At 47.2% G+C, this 21,660-nt stretch overlaps 1 protein-coding gene across 3 annotated transcripts; it reads left to right on the plus strand.

Annotated features, from left to right (window-relative positions):
• Positions 1-1,264: 1,264 nt before the first annotated feature.
• ZNF12 (zinc finger protein 12) lies at positions 1,265-17,898 on the plus strand. 3 transcript variants are annotated; one of them, XM_023655213.2, is made up of 5 exons: positions 1,265-1,433; positions 2,433-2,497; positions 8,771-8,897; positions 9,168-9,263; positions 17,708-17,898. In XM_023655213.2, exons 1-5 carry the CDS (start codon positions 1,415-1,417, stop codon positions 17,728-17,730), a joined length of 330 nt encoding a protein of 109 aa, XP_023510981.1. In that variant the 5' UTR covers positions 1,265-1,414; the 3' UTR covers positions 17,731-17,898. The 3 variants fall into 3 exon arrangements, with proteins under 3 accessions (XP_023510981.1, XP_023510979.1, XP_070087496.1); XM_023655211.2 differs by lacking the exon at positions 17,708-17,898 and adding an exon at positions 12,855-17,238 and having other exon boundaries at positions 1,267-1,433; XM_070231395.1 differs by lacking the exons at positions 1,265-1,433; positions 17,708-17,898 and adding exons at positions 1,809-1,916; positions 12,855-17,238.
• The last annotated feature ends 3,762 nt before the right edge of the window (positions 17,899-21,660 follow it).

Consider the following 21,660-nt stretch of genomic DNA (forward strand, 5'->3'; position numbering starts at 1 on the left):
TACCGTCCATCTTGAGAACATGGCCGTACTGGATTATATGTGTTGAGCTGGATAAAAAGATGAGGTCCTTTTCTCTCTTTGCAGTCTTACTAGTGGTCCCCGTGCTAATGCATAACAGTGTCTTGACTTAATGGTCATTCAACAACAAAACTGTTCCTTATTTCTACATTTCTGGAGAGGATCTGGGTTGGCAGGAGATTTTAGTTTTAATCCCAACCCCAGCTTTTAAGAAACCATTGGTCAAGGACACGGTCAAATTAATTCACCAAAACAGTAACGATAATCATGGTCCTTCTGATCCCATCTTTGAACAACGACACTGTTCCCTACCACAAACTGCATCCTCTTTGAGAGGGAAGATCCCAGGTATTTGTTTTATTTTGCGGTTTGTGTTTCCTTTCTGACTTTCCTACACTTTTTATGCATTAGGTGTCTAATCCACTAGAGCTACAATGTCTGTATTCTTGTTCTTCCTTGGAGAAACTATACGCCCACGGGTGATAGTAATTCACGTCACGGCGGGGCATTAACTGGATCCTAGTCTTTCATTGAAACTTCTCCAGGCATTTCAGTTAAGGGGACATGATCCACCCTTTCCTTCCCCTCTGCTGGTGGTGGGGGAGTCTCAGTTCTAACCCAAAAGATCTCAGCGCAGGGAAAAGATCAGGGATCCAGGACACAATCGCACCGCCTCCTAGTTGAGGCGACACTTTCCTTGAGCCCTAACAGCAGTGAAGATAAAGGGGAAATTGAGTCCCTGGTCTTAGCGGCCAATTCTCAAAATATGGCTCGATGATGTACAGAGTTTTAAGACGTTCCCTAAACGTGTCGGCGCGTAGACTCACGGGAAAGAGAGTCCTGGTGTGTGTCTGGCTCCCTGGAGCAGGCCCTGGCTGGCGCACTTCCGGCATCGTGCTGCGCATGTGCATCTGCCCTGTGTGCGTGTCCGCGCACGCGCACTGCCGCCGCGCTGCCCGGGCTTCCTGTCGGTGCCCAGGTCACCGCTCGCCCTCCTTCCCAGGCTCTGGCGTCGGGCGGCGAGCCTTCCGGGCCTCCGGGGTCGGACGCCGTGCGGCCGGGCCGGCCCCCAGCGGGCGCGGGTTCTGCGGGCCGGCAGAGGCTTGAGGGGGACCCCCGAGCGCGCCCCGGAGCCCGCGGGCTGGGCCGTGGGGTCGGCGGGTCCCGGGCCTGGTCCGTGTGCACCCGCGGCGGCCCGGGCGAGGCTCGTGGGCCGGGGCGTCCCCGGGAGCCCGATCTGGGCCCGGGAGGGACGGTGGCCCGAAGTGAGTGTGTCCCGTAGGCCCGGAGCCGGCTCCTGGGGGGGCAGCGGCCTTGGGAGGCGGAGAGGAGGGGGCCCGGGAGAGAAGGCGCCGGAGGAGCAGCCCCCGGCCCGGGGCCTCGGCGGCTGGGGCGGATGAGCGAGTCCCGGCGGGGTAGGTGGCGGGCGTGCGGGCCTCGAGGCGGCCGTGGGTCTCCCCGCTGCAGTGAGCGGGGCTGGGGGCCGGGCCCGGGCGGAGGGCGCGAGCGTGTGCGACGGGGAGGTGGAGGCCTCCCGGGGGCAGCGTGGCTGCGCGGGGTGGGCGCTGCGCGGGGCCTCGCGAGGTCAAGGTTTCCTGGGGCTGGAGGGCCACGGCCTCGGCTGCGGACGCGCCGTGTCCACTCCTCCCTCCATGTCCAACGCCCCTTTCTGCTCCTCTTAGCCTCTGTTTTTATTCCAAGCGTGTCTCTATCAACCTCCATGAGCACCTTTGTTCTCTGATCTCAGTGATGCTGATCCCGCCTCGGTTCTCTCCTTGTGGGATCACAGACTGCAGAGCAGGATCAGTCTGTCGGGTTCTGTCCTGCACCTCGGTTGACAGAGGAGGAGGTTGTGCCTGAGAAGTGAGGTGACTTGTCCAGGGTCAGCGGATCTGTAGGTGCGATTGCAAACAGGACTCAAACTCCCGTCCCAAGTGCTCTGTCCTCTGTATTATTTTTAAATCAAAGTGAATTTCTTAAAAGGTCCTTCTGAGCAACAGGCTCAAGTTGGTAGAAATAATTTAAAGGCTGAGCCTTGCTTGAGTGTGTCTCTTTATTCAGAGCATTCTGTCGATCTTGTGCTCACAAGTAGTTACAAGAGTTAGTAAGAAGATCGATGACGATAACAGAATCCCTTTTTACCTTCTATTTAACGACGGAGGGTTATTCCAATCCGATTTGACGTTTACTTTCTAATGAGAGATGCGTCCTTTCAGTGACCACATGGTCAGGTGGAGTTCACACTGACAGGTGAGGGCTCCCTGCTCATCATTCTGGTCGCTTCTGAAGGTTTAAAGGGACAGTCTCTAGTAGGTGTCTTTCATGAAACTTTCTGGCTGAGGTCTGAGGCAGGAGAGTGCTTCCTGGACAGGCCAGATGGCCCATGACTTCATTGCCTGCGTTTTCCTTCCCAGGTCTGCCTCCACTTTCACAGTCCTCCACGTTTTTCCAAGAGCAGCAGAAAATGAATACACCTCTGGTGAGTTGTTCTGTTTGTGTCTTTCTTCCCTGCTTTGTTTATTGCACACCTTAGGAGATGAAGAGTTCAGAGTTCAAAGTGGGAAAGGAGGACCAGGTCAAAGATCCGGTGAGAGAGGACACAGCGCAGCATATCAGCAGCGAGCGTTTATCATGGTCACTCGTGCAGACAGCGCGATTCTTCCAAGCTCTTGCAGCCAGAGTGAAAGTGCGCCTGCTGTCCCTGACGCTCACTGCAGACAGCGACACGTGCCTCCCGCTACTGACTCACGGTGATCTGCCGAGACGCTTTTGTGTCCTTGTGCGTTTTCCAGATTTCTTGGACAGGCTCGCTCCGTGTGGCCAGCCTTCCTAAGTGACAGCCCTCACCCATTGCTATTGGTCTCCTGCTCGTGCCTTCTGTAAGCCGAGGGCGCGCCGTCCAGGGAGCTCTCTGTGCGTGTGACTTTCCTGGGGATTAGAACGTTGTTGTCTCATAGAGACATTTTCCCTGCTCAATCCGGGCATGGTATCCAGAGCAATGGCCTTCTTGCCCTTCAGATTGTCTCCCTGGTGTTTCTCTGTTTGGGTTGCACAGTGGCCCGTGCAGTGATGTCTCAGGCGGATTCCTGATTGCCTTTCATGTCTTGTCCTGCAGCCCACGGTCTGGGTTCTGCCCCGGCCTCCCCTGGACTGGTTTTGGTAAAGGTCACCTGTGATGTAACAGACACCTGGCAGAGACTTGCCAGTCGTTGCCTTGGAGCCTGTGCTGCCTTTCCCGCATGCACAGGCTCGTCGCTTGGTTCTGTGACAAACCTCTCCTTGCTCTCTTCCTGGCTGATCCTCTGCCCTCCTCGTGTCTTTTTCCACCCTTGGCTTGCAACTCTCACACCTGTCTGGCCTCCCCCTCCCGTGCTTACTCGCCAGCTCTGACACTTCTCCTGCGAGGACCACAGGACGCCTCAAGTGAATAGATCCGGAAATAATAATTTGCAGCCCCCCACCTGTGCCTTCTCCTCTTGTGCCTATCGGGTCATTGTTCCATCGTCCACCCTGTAACCCTGTCCAGAAAAAAGGGATTCATTCTAAACTCCTTCTCTCTCCACTGTTACCCCTTTCGATTGCTCAGGTTTGCTGATATTTTCTACGTGGTCTTTATCCCTTGCTTGCCTCCCTGCTGCCCTTCAAGTCGTGTATTTCTTCACCGTGGCCTGTGACAGAAACTTCGCTCTGTACTGCTGCTTTCCCCCACTGGCTCACGTGTGGTTCTGCATTGAGTGTTTCTTCTCAAATGTTAATCACGTGACTTGCCTCTGTGTGGAAGGCACTTTAGAGGCTCCCTGAGTGACTAGACAAACGAGGCTGCCGCTCCCCTGAGATGGGGAGATTGTGGGAAAAGCAGATGTGAGAAAAGGCCAGAGTGACGTTCCAGACATTCTAAATTTGAGCTGTCACTGTGACGTGCACGTGGTGACGTCAGGAAGGCAGGCGGGTGACAGGTTCAGGAGACGAGCCTGGGCCGGGAGTGGAGCAGGTTGTGCGTTGACTGCTGGGTCCATGAGCCACAGGGCGAATGAGCCCAGGGCTCTCCCACTGAAGAGTCTGGGAGAAGGAGGAACTGAGCAGGGGCTGCCGGGAAGAGGGGGAACCAGGAGAGTGAAGGTGGAGAAGCCAATGGAGTGGCAAGCTATGTCAAGTGCTGTCAATACTCAAGTTCCATGAAGACTGAGAGTTAGCTGCTGAACTTAGCACTTGGGGGGGCTGTCGCGTGATGATGGCTGGTTTGCATGGATTTGTGGGGTAAAATCCTGATGGCAGAGGCTTAGGGGAGGGGGCTGGAAGAACTGGGTTTGGCCTGTCGCTCACTTTTTTGAGAAATTTTGCCCTCCTGGGGAAAAGAGAAATTGGCCAGTAATTGGCATAGGAGTTGAGGTGAAGAGGGGATTTCCTAGTTTGTTTTGTTTTAGTGGGAATGGGAGTGATCCAGTTAGAATGAAAGTAGTTGCTTCATCCGTGTGGGGAGGGGAGGGTTATTGGAGAGATCCTGAGTTAGAGGGGACAGGACGGCAGGGTCACGTTGGAGGTGGGGCAGGACACGTGGTGTCCCCCGATGGCTTCTCTTCCTCAGGGAAGCAGCCCATCAGCTCGGGGAGGAGGAGATGAGGGGTTTGAGGAGAGAGCAGAGCTTTGGGGCCCAGCTCCGTCCTGCCCATCTGCACACAGCTCAGCTCGCTGGGAGGACTGGAGTTTTCCCTCTCGTGTCTGAGGCATCATCTCCTTTCTTAAACCGTGGGTGTCATTTCTCCCTTGGGGAGTTGATGTCGTCCCCCGTGCTCCTCAGCTGAGAGCGATTGGAGCATCTGTCGTCCTGCTTGTGGAGGCTTTCTGCTCTGCCCCCTGAGAATTCCCGGCCGAGCATCCTACTCGCGTGGCTCTTTGCTTTTGTGACCCTTCCCGTCCCCAAGGATTTTGTCTCATCTTAGACATTGGCGTCCTGTGGCTTCAAGTTTTGGACGTGATTCTACGAGGCAGTTCTTTCCCTCCAGGAGCTTCCGTTCTCCCTGGAGGAGGTGCTTCTGAGCGAGGCGGGGGCTCCTCCTGGTCCGTCCGTGGGAGACTCGCAGTGATGCCGGAGCACCGTCTGGTTGGAGGTGTTCCGTCCGAGGTTGGGGCTCAGTCGCTCAGCGAAGGGAGAGGTGTCCGTGGATGAGGCGGTTTGTGACGGCTCTGCGATGATGAGGCTCTGGGGAGTTGCCAGGGGTGGTGAAGGTGCTCAGAGCAGCCAAGGTGGACTGGATGAGCTCCCGAAGTGCCAGGAAGGACCTTTGCTTCCCCAGCCTGTGGGCCTCCTGTCAGGAACAGGGAGAGATGTGAATGGAGGTGAACCCTGAGACTGACTGGAGAGCCCCTGGGGCTATCCTGCTTTCGTCCTGTGGAGAGTTTGAAACCCTTCAGTTGGGAAAGTGAGTCATCTGCTAAGAAGCCGTGATACACAGAGACTGTTGGAATCATGTGTATGTCGCCTCTTCTCACTGGCCCGTTTCTATTTTCACGTGAGGTGCCTGTCCACATCCACCGCCGGGCTTTCTAGCACAACGCTATTTTCTTTCATGGTGCTTTTCTTCTTAACTTACAGAGTAGTCTTAAATGTTTGTATGTTTTTCCCGTTTGGGTCATGTTTGTAAACATTTTCTTCCAAGTTTATTGGTGTTTTTAGCTTAGTTTCCAGCATCGCCATATAATTCTTCAGTATTTTCATTTGGAGAGATTGAATACTGTGCGTGTTTTCAGTTCCTCAAGGTGAGCGTGCCTGTGTGGGTGAGCTTCCTAGGTCGAGAGCACGCTCTTGGGTCCGTACTGGAGTGCGGCTCCTTGCAGGGATGGGCGGTGGGGTGAGGTAGGAGGAAGCTGTGGTCTTGTGCTTCTCTCTCATTTCTCTCGGTTCTTGGTTTTCCCCTTTCTGGCCCTGCAGAACTGTGTCAGTTGCTCTTCTGGGACAGGCCACGTGGGTGGTGCTCTGGCTTCCTGACTCTGGGGATGTGCATGTTGGAACGTGTCTTTCTCTCTCCCTCATGTGCAGGAGGCCTCTGTTGGCTGGGGAGGGCATCTTGGGCCGAGGTCTTTTGGCCCCAGTTGGCTCTCACTGTCTTTGGCTGTCGTTTGGGTCCCAGTGGTCTGACACATGGAGGCAGCCGTGACACACAGCCTGTTTATTAAAGTCCTTGGGTCTTTGTCATTTACAGTCCTCTGAGGAATCCTCTTTCTCTCAGCTTTTACTAATGGGATTCCAGTCCTTAACCTTCCTAGCCATCAGGACAGGAGTCTCAGTAATGGGGCAGGCCTTCTGCTTCCCCCATCGTAAACCCAGCTGTGTGACGGCAGTGGATCGAGACGTTCACAGACGGATTCTCACTCTCACATCCGACGTTCTGGCTCATGTGAAAAGATGTCCCCCACTCTGAGTTCTGCAATTACAGAGCTGTTTCTGGAATATTCTCCGTACCGAGCGGTCGTTTAAGACATACACGTCATGGATTGCTCCCTTGTCTTTTGAAACTGACCTAAAATCTCTAAATATATGCGGTTCTGATTGGTTGTCTTAATTTGTTATCCAGGTTTTCTGAAACTCCTTAAAGTTTAAAACGCTTGTGAAGCTGCTTGTTTTAAGCTAGACGAAGAACAGTGCACATTTCTTCTCGCTCTGCATGAAACTGAGCTTGGGCTACTTGAGCCCATCACCAAAGAAAGGATCACTTTGGAACTGATAATGCTGTTTCCAGGCAGCAGCGGGGCTTGGATTTTAGATATATGTGTTACAAATAACAAAAACTAAAATTTTTTCCTATTGTGCTGTTTTTTCCTCATAAGGCAAAATTACAAGCAATTAAAAAAACCCTACAAATTGCACATTTTGTGAAATTACAAATGCAGAGCCAGAAGTCGGAATAAGATGTGCGTTATACTATGTATGCGTTAAATTTAGAGTACTTTATGCTCTGTTCCTCACTCTCTTGCATTTGGTCATGACTTCATCAGGGCGGCCATAGTCGTGGGTGGTGGGACCCTGAATGAAGTGCGGGCAGAGCTTCTAGAAGACTCTCTGTTGCTCTCTGAGGCGGTGTCCTCGCAGGCTGGGCCTCGGGCAGTTTACCCTGGGCAGGAACCACTGCTCCGCCACAGTGTGTCCCGTCAGCAGTTGTGCAGTCTCCGACCTGAGCACCCTCAGCCTTCCCAGGCCAGCAGAGCCTGGTCCCTGGACACCCCTGCACCCAGAGCCTGGGAGAAAAACAGGGTCGGGTGACCAGGCACCTTAGAGCATCTTGCCAACAGCACCTGTCCTACACGCTTCCATCGTTCCACACAAAAAAATCTTAGATTTTGTCAGCCAATGTGAGGAGTTTGTCATCATCTCAAGCGGCCCCTGAGCATGACGTGGGCTGTTCCCTCTCCACTGCCACACAGCACTCCTGCCTCCATGTTTTGTTGAAATCCTCTGACCCTTTTTGTTTTTAACATACTGTTACTGTGTTATAAACCCTTTGTGGCAATCGCATAAACTTAACAGCCGCATTCCGTCAGTTATTTAAACTTGCTTCCATGTTTTCTGGTTAACTTCTGTCCTGATTTGGAAAGAGTGATAAGATACACGATAGACAGGTAACAGTAACCGTAGGTATCAGTGAGGGGTACGTCTTGTGCCCACAGAACCCTGGTAAGTGCTTTCTGTGCATCAGCCCATTTAATACTGGCATTATGGGGTAGGTGCCGTTATTATCTTTATTTTAGAGGTAATGATACTGAGTGGAACAGTTAGAATGACTGGCGTATTTGTGAGTCGGACAATTCCCCCGAAAGACCTGCATTTAAAGGTGTGGTTTTGGCCGGATCCAGGTGTGTTGTAAGCCATCCGCCCCTCTTTAGGAATGTGCTCCTTCTCTCCTGGAATGTGTGAATGGGCAGAAAGGGAATTCGCAGGGCCCCAGCTGGGAATTCAGGATGACCGAGCCAAGCTGTGACTGACAGTTCTTGTGGTGGGCCACAGGCAGACCTGCTGTAGGCTCACCTTGCAGTAAAATACGGCCCGGGGAGGTGTGTTGGTTATTAGCTTGCTTGTCGCTTTGGTGATTGTGGCTAATACTGCAGATCGGCTCCTTCTGGAAGCTGTGAGCGGAACACATTTGGACAGGAACAGCAGCTGAGTTTCAGCCATGCTGAGTTTGAGATCTAGGCCATAATGTGTCTGGGGTCTAGGAGAGAAGTCTGGGCTGGTGATATAAATTCAGGGAATGTTGACATATAGATGGCAATTAAAGCCATAAGGCCAAATGGGATCACCATCAAAGCCATGAGTGCAGGCAGCAGAGAGTGAAGGACAAAAACTGAGCCCCGGGGCCATCCAGCTTCAGGATGACCTGGAGGCGAGGAGGAGCCAGCCAGAGAGGTAAGAGGAGAACCCATACTGCTAATGTTCTGGAAGAAAAGTGAAGGCGCAAAGTGCATCCTGGGTTTGCATGAGTGCCCCTCAGGCCTCTCAGGGATGGGGGCTACGTCTGCTGCTCTTACCATCCCCAACAGCCAAGATTGTCCCTGGCTTGCAGCGCGAGCCCAGTGGTTTCTTCTTTGATGTACACTGAATGAACTCACGCCCTGTATTCCTCATACGTTTGTTTTCCTTCCACAATCTATAACATAAAAAAGGTATGCAGCGTTCGTAACTTTACCAGCGAGCTCGGTAAGCTCGTGTCCCCGTGTGCCTTCTCCACGTCACCCAGTTCCGATCACGGTGCCATTACAGGGGCCAGTGTCATTCAAGGATGTGGCCGTGGACTTCACGCAGGAGGAGTGGCAGCAGCTGGACCCTGAGCAGAAGACGACCTACAGGGATGTGATGCTGGAGAACTACAGCCATCTCGTGTCCCTGGGTGAGGAGAGCTCGCTTTCTGAGCCGCGACGATATATGGGATTTCTCGCAAGTTGACTGACTTTGATTTTGATGGGATAAATGTGAGTAGTCGGTTTTGGGCGCCAGGCAGGGCATTTTGGTCTTTACCCCCCCCCCATGAAAGATTCTAATTTTGATACAGCTCAGATGGGCACTTCTGTTACGTAGCTCATATGGCAGCACTTTCCTCATACGACAGAACCGGAAGCCCAGCAGCCGGGTTCAAGTTCTCTTTCATTTCTGTTAACAGGGTGTCACATTATCAAACCGGAAGTTATCATCAAGCTGGAGCAAGGAGAAGAGCCATGGATAGTGGAAGGAGAATTCCTACTTCAGAGTTGCCCAGGTTTGTTAGCGGAGGCAGGGAGGGGGTCGGTAACTCAGAAGGGTTTTCCCGGGAATTTTTTAATGGTCCCAAACCTTTACGAGTGACTGAAGATAGTTGCTTGTCTGCCTTAGCCTCCTGAATCCAACCCCAAAGACTTCTGCCTTCCCCACAAAAACTTACGTTTGTATTGCTTTTCCATGCCTGCCTCTACCCATAACCCAAATCCAGTCACTGCCTCTTCAGCCTTGGGTCTTGTTCTGACGGCATTTTCAGGAACCTGTCATCATAGACACTTTTTGTTTTCAGGCACTCATCATCAGTCTGTTAGTAAAAATAACTTATGTGACTCTTATGTTCTTCCTACCTTCCTTTTCTCTGCTTCTTCGCTGTGAAATGCCTCAGACTTGTTTCTCTCCCCAGTTTCACTTTCATGTCTCTTTCTTTGAGGTCAGATTCCAAAGCCCCAACCTCCCCCTAAGCCAGGTGGTTCCATTCACCTGTGTTGTCGTGGGCACATGTGCTGTCATTGTCCCTGAGGTCCAGCCCTTCTTCAGTTTGGTGACAACAGTCCTGGGTCTCTTTCTCCCCAAGTGCTCGTTTGCCTCTTGGCTCTCTTATTTACTGCCCTGTTCCCAGCTCCTTGAATAGTGTCCCATACAGCAGGCTCAGTAAGCATGATGTACAGAGAGAATTGTGGTCCGTTTGTCCTCCCATCCTCCAGAAATGTCTCTAAAGGATCTGCTTCCACCTTCGGTGGTTTCTTTGTTTCCAGAGTTCTTTAGAGGGCTCCTCCTGTCTCAGGTGTGTAGGGGTTTTGTCTGTCTGTTCGGTGCCACACTGTCCACTCTGTCCTCTGGTCCGGTGCTTCCCATGATAGCACTGCAGTGCGCCTTCAGGCTAATGGATTTGGAGGATGTGTTCGCCTTAAGTTCCCAGTCGATCCTATCACTGGTCTCACAGGAGAGGCCCAAAATGAGTCCCTGTTGCTTCCTAAAGGACATTTAAATTCCTTGTTCTTTAAGAATCACCACAATATTGGCCCTCTTTTGCCTGGAAAAATTAATTTTCTATTGTTTCTCAAGACTCTTGGTAAACTCCATTTGGTCCACACTCCTAAATGTCTTCTGATCATGTGATTATCATCCCTATAGTTTTGCGTTTTGGTAGGGACATGCTTTATCCACCCAGGTAACACGTTATTTCAGACTGAGCTCGAATTTTCAACCCCTGCTTGAAGTTTTCCTTCTGACTCTCATCACCACTCCAGTCTCTTCCTTCTCTCAACTTCGACTCCACCTCATGGTAGAACCTTAAAAAAAGTGAGATCTGATCAAGTAATCTGTAATTTGATGGTATATATTTTTTGGTTGAGCTTCTTTCTTACCCTGGATTATAATCCTGTAAAGAAAGGGGCATGCTCTCTTCCCTCACCATAGTACGTAACATACCATATCTAGTTATTTCTTTGATTATCTAAGGAGCTAGAGGTGAAAGAACCCTCTTGTCCATCCATTCAGAAATGATCTGTAGACAGTTGTTTCTAAACAAGCATGCCTAAGTGACATCCCTTTATGTTCTCCGGGTACTCGAAAGATACCTGTATGATTCAGATTAAGAACAACTTCTCTGGTTTCTACTCAGCGGTTCAAAGGAAATAGGAAGTAGTCATACTTCCTAAGAGATGGGTTTTGGCCGAGAAAAGAGAACAGAGTGGCATGGAGTGGTGTAAACCTCCGCATTTCACATGCAATGTTAGCATTCCAATGCAAGGCTGAATCACTTTGTGCTAAAATGATTGTATGGAGAGTAATTCTTTTCAACTTTAAGGGGGAATGGAGCTAATTGAAATGAGAGAGGATTTGAAGAGTATTGTTTTTTTAAATGGAAACTCCCTGAAAGAGAGGTTTTGAGTCAATCAAGGCTGGGAGTCAAGCAAACTGGGAGAAAAGAGGAGTAGAGACCTGTGGTTGAGCTGGGGCGTTGTTGGTACCACGGCAGTCTCAGCTGGGCCGGGAGTGCCTTAGGTTGTCATCTGTCTCTCCCAGCTTGATGTGAGGTGAAGAGAAGCGCTGACCCACCTCCTCCACGACTAATGCTGTTTGTGTCACATGACCCTCCTCGTCCAGCAAGTAGCTCGGTTTTCCTGGAGCCGAAGTTAGTAGACTGGCATAGTCTTAGTTTGCAATAATTGTGAATCTAGGTGGTGGAGAGTTTTTTTTGTCAGATTTTCCCCCCATTTTATCTGCTGATATTTTGGCAGTGGACTGAGGGAACTTGGAGGTTTTGGTGGACAAGGTTGATATGGTTTCATTGGATGGGGATGATAGCAAGTAAAATAGTCAGGTTCATCCAAAAATTTGTAAGATAAGTAAAAATAAAGGTTACTGTTTTAGGAGCAGATCGAGGAGTCTGATTTTTAACGTTTGTGCACTAAATGAAACGTAGGAGTGGGGAAGTGCTGTTCACATTCCGAATTCAGTGACAATGGTATGTCAGAGACAAGGCTGGTTTAAGGGAATTGTCAGGAGATTGAAAATGGGATAAATAATTGCTAAATTTCTCGAGCGTGGATGAACAGCTCTTTATAGTAATTGCGAGATTGCACGACAACGCTGTAAAATAGGCACCACTGTCTGCATTTCACTGGTGGATGATGCTGGGTCACAGGGCAGTTACATACCTTGCCCTGGGTCACCCAGCCAGAGCTCATGCCGCGTTGTCCAAGCAGGAGCAGATAGTTTCATCGTCAGAATGAGTCGAGTCTAAATCACGTCATTAGAATATTTAGGAAATCTGAAACTCTTGCAAGGATGGCGTGCTCTGTGGTCTGTTTTGTACTTCCTATTAGACACACATGTTTCTGGGACTCTCCTTCCACGTAAAACAGAATTATAGAGAGTTGGAGCCCTGGCTGCAGCACTGTTGCTCTCAACATGAGGAGATTGAGGCGTAAGTTTATGTGGCACCACTGTATGCAATCTGCAAAAAAGGCAAAGTGGTTTGGAAGGATCTAGACTAGTCAAAATGCTGCCACAGAAATCTCAGTGTAAGGTGATAGCACCTTAGGTTATAATCGGTCTCCCAACTCGATATGAAATGAGATGGTATAAAGTGCTGACCCGCCGCCTCCAACAGAAGCCCCTTGGATGTGTCCTGTGACCCTCCTTGTTGCCCTGTCGGTTCACCCCATTTGCTGTGAGTCCTTCCACATCCACCTTGTCAGTCAGTCCTCCGGCATCCCTTGTCCTCCAACCATCGCTCCGTGTTTATATTTTACCTCTAGACCCAGTTTTGAACAAAATCTTACAAAGTAGCAAAGATCAGAGGTGCTTGTGTTTTTGTCAGTTTACTTCCCCCTTTCCTGACCACTGGAGAGAGAGAGAGAGAGAGAGAGAGAGAGTGTGTGTGTGTGTGTGTGTGTGTGTGTGTGTGTGTGTGTGTGTGTGTTTATTCCAAACCAACAGAGTAAGGTAAAAAGTACACCTGGAATTATTTTCATCTGCCCATGAAGCTAACATCTATGCCACAATGAAATGCTCGTGTACAAGTCACATTCCATATTTTATGTAGGAAGTTGTACAAAATTTGGTTAATTCTGCCTCTTTTTAGAGGAAGTCTGGAAAGTCGATGACCTGATAGAGAGAGTCCGGGAAAGTGAAGACAAACATTCAAGACAAACTGAATTCGTGAACACCAAAACTCTGAGTGAAGAGAGAGGTCATGTTCCTGGTAAGACTTTTAATGTGGAAACAAACCCTGTTCCTTCAAGAAAAATGTCCTATAAATGTGACTCCTGTGGAAAGAGTTTAAAGTCTGTTTCAGAGTTTATTCGTAGTGATGGAAGCTATGCAAGAATGAAACCTGATGAATGTAGTGCATGTGGGAAGTCACTTCTCCACGTTAAGCTTGAGCAAACTCATCCCGGAGATAAATCTTATGAGTTTAATCAAAATGGGGAAGCTTACACTCTAAACGAAGAAAGTATTTATCAGAACATTCATATTTTGGAGAAACCCTTTGAATATATTGAATGCCAGAAAGCCTTTCCAAAGGATACAGTTTTTGTTAATCAAATGGAGGAGAAGCCCTATAAATGGAATGAATCCGAAATAGCCTTTCTCCAAATGTCCAACCTAAGTGTGCACCAGAGATCTCCTGTGGAGCTGAAACCCTATGAATGCAGTGCATGTGGGAAATCCTTCTGTAAAAAATCAAAATTTATCATACACCAGAGGACTCACACAGGAGAGAAACCTTATGAATGTACTCAGTGTGGGAAATCCTTCTGCCAGAAGGGAACCCTCACTGTACATCAGAGAACACACACAGGGGAGAAGCCCTACGAATGTAACGAATGTGGGAAAACCTTCTACCAGAAGTTACACCTCATTCAGCATCAGAGAACTCACTCAGGAGAGAAGCCCTATGAATGTAGTTATTGTGGAAAATCCTTTTGCCAGAAGACACACCTCACACAACACCAGAGAACACATTCAGGGGAGAGACCTTATATTTGTCACGACTGTGGAAAGACCTTCTCCCAGAAGTCAGCACTTAACGACCATCAGAAAATTCACACAGGTGTGAAACTCTATAAGTGTAATGAGTGTGGGAAATGCTTCTGCCGCAAGTCTACTCTGACTACCCATCAGAGGACACACACAGGAGAGAAACCCTATGAATGTAACGAATGCGGGAAGTTCTTCTCTCGGTTATCATATCTCACTGTGCATTACAGAACTCATTCAGGAGAGAAACCCTATGAATGTAATGAATGTGGGAAAACCTTCTACCTGAATTCAGCCCTCATGAGACATCAGAGAGTCCACACGGGAGAGAAGCCCTATGAATGTAATGAATGTGGAAAATTGTTCTCCCAGTTGTCATACCTCACAATACATCACAGAACTCATTCAGGAGTGAAACCCTATGAATGTAACGAATGTGGGAAAACCTTCTACCAGAATTCAGCTCTTTGCCGACATCGGAGAATTCATAAAGGAGAGAAGCCCTATGAATGTTATATATGTGGGAAATTCTTCTCTCAGATGTCATACCTCACTATACATCATAGAATTCATTCAGGAGAGAAACCCTATGAATGTAGTGAATGTGGGAAAACCTTCTGTCAGAATTCAGCCCTTAATAGACATCAGAGAACGCACACAGGAGAGAAAGCCTATGAGTGTTATGAATGTGGGAAGTTCTTCTCGCAGATGTCATATCTCACTATCCACCATCGGATTCATTCAGGAGAGAAACCCTTTGAATGTAACGAATGTGGGAAAGCCTTCTCTCGGATGTCGTACCTCACCGTACATTATAGGACCCATTCAGGAGAGAAGCCCTATGAATGTAATGAATGTGGGAAAAAATTCTACCACAAATCAGCCTTCAACAGCCATCAGAGAATTCATAGGAGAGGGAATATGAATGTAATCGATGTGGGAAGGCTTCTCTGAAGTCAAGCCTCGTTTTATGTCTGTTTGCATTTTATGAGAGGGAACCCTTTCAATATAATGAATAAGAAACTCCTACCAGTGTAAGTCAGAGGGTTCACACAGGTGAATGTGGACAAGGCTTTGTGCATTAGTCAGACTTGTAATCTGAAAGTTCACAGGGTAGAAGTCACAATGGCAACAAGACCACATGACTCGATGGATACCAGACTGTGCAGGAGTGAACATTTATCAATATTTCGACCATGTATGTGGATTCAAACTGTTCCACATATCAGGGAATTCATACCAAGGGGAACTCTCTCAATTCAAGGAATGTGGAAAACATACTCCTTTGGAAATTATTAATACTAAATTTTATGTTTCTGATATAACATCAGGCTTTTTGTAAAGAACCAAAAACCCAAAAGCAGAAGATAGCTCTTGTGAATAAACATACTCCTGTGTAAATAGAAGCTGTAAAATCATCAGATGGCTCATCGAGATAGCAACATGGTGACATTTAACTCACATCTGAGTGGTTACTGAGAATGTAGGACTCGCATTTTTGAGAGTTTTTGGGTTGGTTGGTTAGTTTGCTTTTTAGGATGCTACATTACAGGAATTGTATGTTCAGTGTGAATCATGTTTGAAAGGGCATCGTATCCTTATTAGAATAATTTGTAAGATATATATTAAGATTATCCATCTTAAATAGCACCACCCTGTTAGTATCTTAATATGCATTGTCATTGAATTAATATTTGATAAGTATAAAGTATGCTTCGTGTACTTTTCCCTGGCATTTATAAATGTATTAGATCATTGTTAATGAGCTAAATAGTCCATAAAGAAGCCAATTTTTAAATGTTTTCAACTGATAGAGATCTATGCATAAAGTAGATAGAAAACTGCAGATAATTTTAAATTGTTAATGCCAGAAGTCTCCAGTAGTGAGAAACAGCCGTAGTACTAATTGCACTCTATACAGTTAAAAAAATGTACTTTAAATATTCCTATTTTTATCTAATTTTTTTCATCTATTTTTTATTTGGATGCCTACGTAAGTGTAAGTGTGCAGAGCACACGTACTGTGTAACTTAGGACTTATCTGTATTTTTATCTGATATGATAGTGTTTTTAAACATTGTGCTCTACTCCTTCCCGTTCCTGAATAAATTAAGGACACATTCATAAGGGTTCGTGGCAGACACTGTTGAGTGACCACCCCAGTCACTCGCTCCTTACTGTTTGCTGGCAGAGTTCGGGTATCCATTCCTTCTCACAGAACAGGGGATAGATCCTGATTAGTTTCAATCAATAATGAAAATCCCTTTCTCATTGCCAGCAGTTGGTTTAGAGTGGTCATAAGACCCAATTCTAGACAGATACACAAAGGAGATATCAGACAGGTTATTTCTGGAAAAGGTTTCCTCAAAGATTCAAGGAATGATGCAGGGTGAAGTGGAGTCTTCTGCTGGACGTTTCCTTGTCTGGATGTGATGCCTGCTTATGTCTTTCCACCATAAGTTATAGTTTAAGCACGGCAGAGCAAAAAGAGTACAAGAACCTGGGACCTGGATGATGTCAGTGAGGCACTGAGCCAACCAGCTGTGCAGCCGCTCCACCTCTGGACTGTTGCTCTTGTGAAAGACTAAATTTATTTTAAGCCAGTTGACTTAAGTTGTTCTGTTAGTGATAACTGAAGGTACCAAGTTACACTTTTGTAGGAGTTATGCAGTTGAGAAGTGGACTAGGTAAATCGTTTATTTTGAGGTGTTGACATAGAGATTTATCTTTTCTGTATATTTTGGTGTAAATAGTTTGAGCATTAGAAATCGACTCGAAACAATTAGATATGTATGTTTCCTTGAATTGTTCCATCATTGACCTAAGAACCTCTGGAACCTGATACAATGTCAGGTATACCTTCCTTTTCATAATGTATGACATCCATTTTGTTTAGGTTAATTTATGTCATTCACGGATTGTTCCTACAGTTGACAACAGATGGTGTGAGGTACAGACCTGCTTTTGTTTGCTTTCCAGTGATTAGCCTGAGAGCCTGTATTATTTGAATAATTTGCCCCTTTCCACTGAGGTGAAATGCCATATTTTTCAAGTATTTCAATTACTCGTGGCGCCTGTTTTTGTTGCTCAGCACTTTCCCTCCATATTCTTCTGGATGATTGTGAGTATGCCACATAACAGGAATTCAAAGTCTGGTAGAGTGTATAGCTTTTCATAGGAACTATATATTCTTAGTATATTTGTTGAAATGATCCCTACAAAGGTTTCCCACACTAGTGTGACATTGTAGCTTAAATACACAGTATGCATTGTAAGTAAAACGTTTGAAAAGTTGACGTGGTTTACCACATTCTTTTCCTCTTACGGTGGTGTGCCTGCACATAACACGGCCTGGGACGTGTGAGTGGCCCTGAACTCCCTGTTCAATAATGCAGTCGTGTAATTTGTTTATAGTTTCAATGATGTCAAATGTTTTCATATTATTACATCTCTGAAATTAGAATCAATAGCATGTTCTAATTTAATTGGCATTTTGTTTTTCCTTAGGGGTACTTAAAATAATGGTTTGTCTTAGATTTGACGGAATGTAATATTTGGAAAGTTTTTGACTATTCCCGGCAAGTGTGTGAGACGCACAAGGCCTGAGTTCATGAAAGATGGCTCTGTAGGGGACACGTCCAGTTTACCGATCCTGCAGCAAGGACTGAAAAAGGAATTGGGGCAGAGCATGCTTTTTATACACAATGGCTCATAATTTGGAGTGTTAGCAGATTAGGAACACAGATTTTTCAAGGGCTGGGCAGGAGGTTGACCCTTCCTGGTGGTGGAGGTGAGATCCCCCCAGTTTTTTTAATCATCCTAGGGTTAGTGAGGTGGTGGTTCCTTTGTTGCTTCCAGGGCCTCTCATATAGGTCAAAATGAAGATGTGGTGTTAACACCTGGACCATAGTCTACCTGAGGCCACAGAGTCGTCCTCTCTTTATTCCCTCTCAGTACTCTGCATGGCTGTCCAGTGAAGCTCCCCAAAGAACGTTGTATGAGAAGCCACGTGACTGCAGCCCAAAGAATCGCCAGCTTTATCGAATGCTTCCAATTAAACAAAGCAAGGAAATGCATTCTAAAAACTATGTTGCTTTTTTCCTCTCATCACAGAGATAACTACATCGTAAATTGCTTTTCCCTTCCTTGAGTTTGAAGTCTCTGCTTCCTGCCAAGTCAGTGAGCTGGCATGAGCTGCTGACTTGTTTCCATAGCCCAACTCTGGAGATGCCATAGAAGTAAGAGCCACTCACGGCTCCAGGGAGCTGAAGTGAAGGGGAACCCACGGGGAAGACGGAGAGGTGGCGCTTTTGTCGGGGAGGTCTTAGCACCCAGAGGCAGTGGACAGGCCGGTGCTGAAGAAAACTCAGATTGTAACTCTTTTCTACGCTGTACTTTACTCTCCACCACAGTGGCCCCAGCATGTTATTGCCCACCACGGTGCCTTCATGAGACAGGAATGCAGGCGCATCAGCTGGGCCCTGCAGGGGCGCTTTGGGTCCCATGCGAGCAGACCCTTGGTCCAGCTGAGATGAGGGGTGGACACAACAGACACAGGTAGTGTCAGCCTGGAGCATCCTGTCCTCACGCCAAAGCCAGGTCACTACAGGAAGTGGCGCGTTTTCCTGGTTGGAGGAGGTACTTCTGGTGATGAGGTAAAGGGCCCAGAGGGAGAGTGATGCGTCAGGAAGGGGGTTGGTCCCAGCTGGGGCAGGCTTGCTCTTCTGTAACACATACTTGTACATACCACCACCACCCCCCCCTCCCCCCCCAGGGATTATACCTTCTCCCTGCTGCACATGTCAGCCAAGATTTGTGGATACCTGTGAAAATTAATTCTGGGAAAAGCAGTCAGACAGATGAGTTTACTAAGAGCACACTGTACCATCTACACAACTGGCAAGCTTAAAGGGATGTGGAAACCCAGATGTCAAAATTTTCTTAATAGACATCCTTGCTGAAAAGTATATGGGTGATAGGAAGCAGGAACAGAGAGGTACCCAAAAAAATGGGGGAGGGGGACTGAGCATGAATAATTGTCATGAAGCAAATAATTCAGTAGGTGACATTAATAACAGAATTGGTACAGCCAAAAAACAAATTAGCGGACTGTGTGTTAATGGCAAATAATTCTCTCTGAACTCCAGAAAGAATAAAGAAATGCAATGTGAAAAATAAATAATTCAGATGGAAAAGAGAGTAGAGAAGCTAATAGCCATATACTGAGATTCCCAAAGAAAAAGAGACTAGATGGGAAGAAAATATATAAATTAAAAGTTTTAACTTAGAAAGAATGAAATTGAAAGGAGCGTCCTTGATGTCAAACGGAAAGATAGAGAAAATCTCATCAGTCTATAAAGAAAAATTTGTTTAACCTTAAGCAAGACCAAGAACTATTGAGTACATGAGGATATCTAGTAAAGTAGTAAGAAAAGGGCAGTACCTTAAAAGAAAGGATGTGACAGTTGGCATCTGAAATCATTAGTAATGAGAAAATGCAAGTTAGAACAACAAAATACCCCTTTACACTCATCAGAATGGCAAAAGTCACAGCGATGTTGGAGCCAGCCCCGTGGCCCAGTGGTTAAGTTCGGTGCATTCCACTTCAGTGGCCCAAGTTCACAGATTTGGATCCCAGGTGTAGACCTACACAGCTGTCAGCCATGCCATGGCGGCAACCCACATATAAAGTAGAGGAAGACTGGCACAGATGTTAGCTCAAGGCTAATCTTCCTCAAGCAAAAAGAGAGGAAGATTGGGAACAGATGTTAGCTCAGGGTGAATCTTCCTCAGGAAAAGAAAAGTCACAGTGATGTATAATAAATATTGATAAGGACGTGAATGGTAATGTGGATACTGTAGAAGTGTGAAATGATAGAGCCATTCTGGGAAACTGACCTGGAAATACCTTTGGAAATTAATCATGTGTATGTGGTACCCTCATCTGCTTATATATCCCAGAGAGATTCTATACACAGGACGTGTACATGGAATTGCATCACAGCTTCTGAGATTTCCCAGGTGAATGTCACTAGAAGAGGTAAGTAAAATGTGGATCAAGCAATGAATTGCTGTCCAGCAGTTAGAAGTACATGCTATGTCTGCATGTAGCACATTTGATAAAATCTTTTAGATACGAATGAGAGAAAATGGATAGAATGAGATTTCATGTAACTAAGCAATATCTGAGTTAATTAAAATCACACACACACACCCCTACGTAGATTATGATCATATGTGCTTAAGGCTGTTAGTTTACTAATGTGAATGCCTCTGGGGGAAGGGAATGGATTAGGGGTTTGCTATGAAGAGAAAAATCAGGTAAGTAAGAACAGGGTCCCTGCAGAAACCAATGTTGATAATAAATATGGTTTAAACTGAGTAGTATGATTAACACTGTACCCCAGACTTCCAGAACCGTTAACACACAGAAAAATTAAAGGCCCAGAGAAATTAAAATCCTCAATAATGTTTTGTTCTGGTCAGTTTTATGGCTCAGATGCCTAAATGATGCCTGGGCCTTTTTTGGCAGCTTCAACCCAAACCACCTTTCAGGAAATGGTCATAGCTGCTCCATCTGGTGGTCACTGTCCTTCCTCTGATGAAAGGGCTACCCCCCCTGCCCCCACCAGGAGTATCTGCCTCCAGTCCCAGAACTCGGTGTGACACCCTGGGCTGCCACCTGTCCCACACTGTTACCCTTTATTCCCGTAGGAGATTCCCCTCCCCTCCAGCGTCAGGTGGGCACGTCGCTGGAGAGGGAACGTCCCACCTTTGCTTTCACCTCGGCGTGGCCAGGTGACGAAGTTTTGCTCCATGGGGTGTGAGGGGAAATAATGTGTCACCCTCTGAATCACATCCTTAAAAGAGGACTTTGTGTTTTTTGCTGCCTCCTTCTCCCTTCCCTTGGGCTGTGACAGAGCGGTGAGCTGGTGAGCTAGCTTCCACCCTAGAACAAGGACGACACTTACAGGCAGGGGTCAGCAGACTTGTCCTGAGAAGGGCCAGATGGGGATACTTGAGGCCTGTGGGCCATACGGCCTCTGGGACAAACACTCAGCTCAGCCACCGTAGCATGAAAGCACCTCATCGCATGCGGAACTGAGCCTGGCCACGTTCCAATAAACTTACGCAAGGATGCTGAAATTTAAATTTCGTGTAATTTTCACATGCCATGAAATATTATTCTTTTGATTAAAAAAAAAAAACAAAAACACTTGGGGCCGGTCCCGTGGCCTAGTGATTAAGTTCACGGTGTTCCACTTCAGCAGCTCAGGTTTGGTTCCCGGGCGGGGACCTAAACCACATGTTGACAACCATGCTGTGGTGGCAACTCACATACAAAATAGAGGAAGGTTGGCATGGATGTTAGCTCAGGGCTAATCTTCCTCAAGCAAAAAGAGGAAGAATGGCAACAGATGTTAGCTCAGGGCAAATCTTCCTCAGGAAAAAAAAAAAAAAAACCACAGTGTAAAACCATTCTTAGCTTGTAGGCTATACAAAGAGGCAGTGGGCCGAATTTGGCCTGTGAACCATATTTTGCTGACTCTTGCTTTCAGGGATGGAAAAGCAACAAGATAAAGGAAACTCTTTGGATAGCACCATGGAACAGCGCTGCCCTGCCTCCCTGGACCACCTGTTTAGAATTGTACATGAGCTATCAACCTTCTCTCTCGGTTCAGCCCCTTTACTTGGCAGCCAATCCAACACTGGTAGAGAATTACCTGGAAAAAATGAACTGCAGCCATTTCTTGTAAAATGCAACACAGGCATTCCTCCAAAACCTAGGAGCGTACAGATGGCTAAGGGAAAGAGTAAATCTTAGGAAGAAAGAGTTAAGGTGAACCCACTCAGAATCTTTGTGATGTCATACCAAGAGTATTAGCAGAATCAGTAGCAATCCTAAT

This window comes from Equus caballus, chromosome 13 (assembly GCF_041296265.1).
Source record: "Equus caballus isolate H_3958 breed thoroughbred chromosome 13, TB-T2T, whole genome shotgun sequence".
NCBI lineage: Eukaryota > Metazoa > Chordata > Mammalia > Perissodactyla > Equidae > Equus > Equus caballus.

Coding starts and splice junctions, on each gene's coding strand:
- ZNF12 (XM_023655211.2), top strand. Junction 2,498..8,770: donor AGAAAATGAATACACCTCTG/GTGAGTTGTTCT, acceptor GTGCCATTACAG/GGGCCAGTGTCATTCAAGGA. Junction 8,898..9,167: donor CAGCCATCTCGTGTCCCTGG/GTGAGGAGAGCT, acceptor TTCTGTTAACAG/GGTGTCACATTATCAAACCG.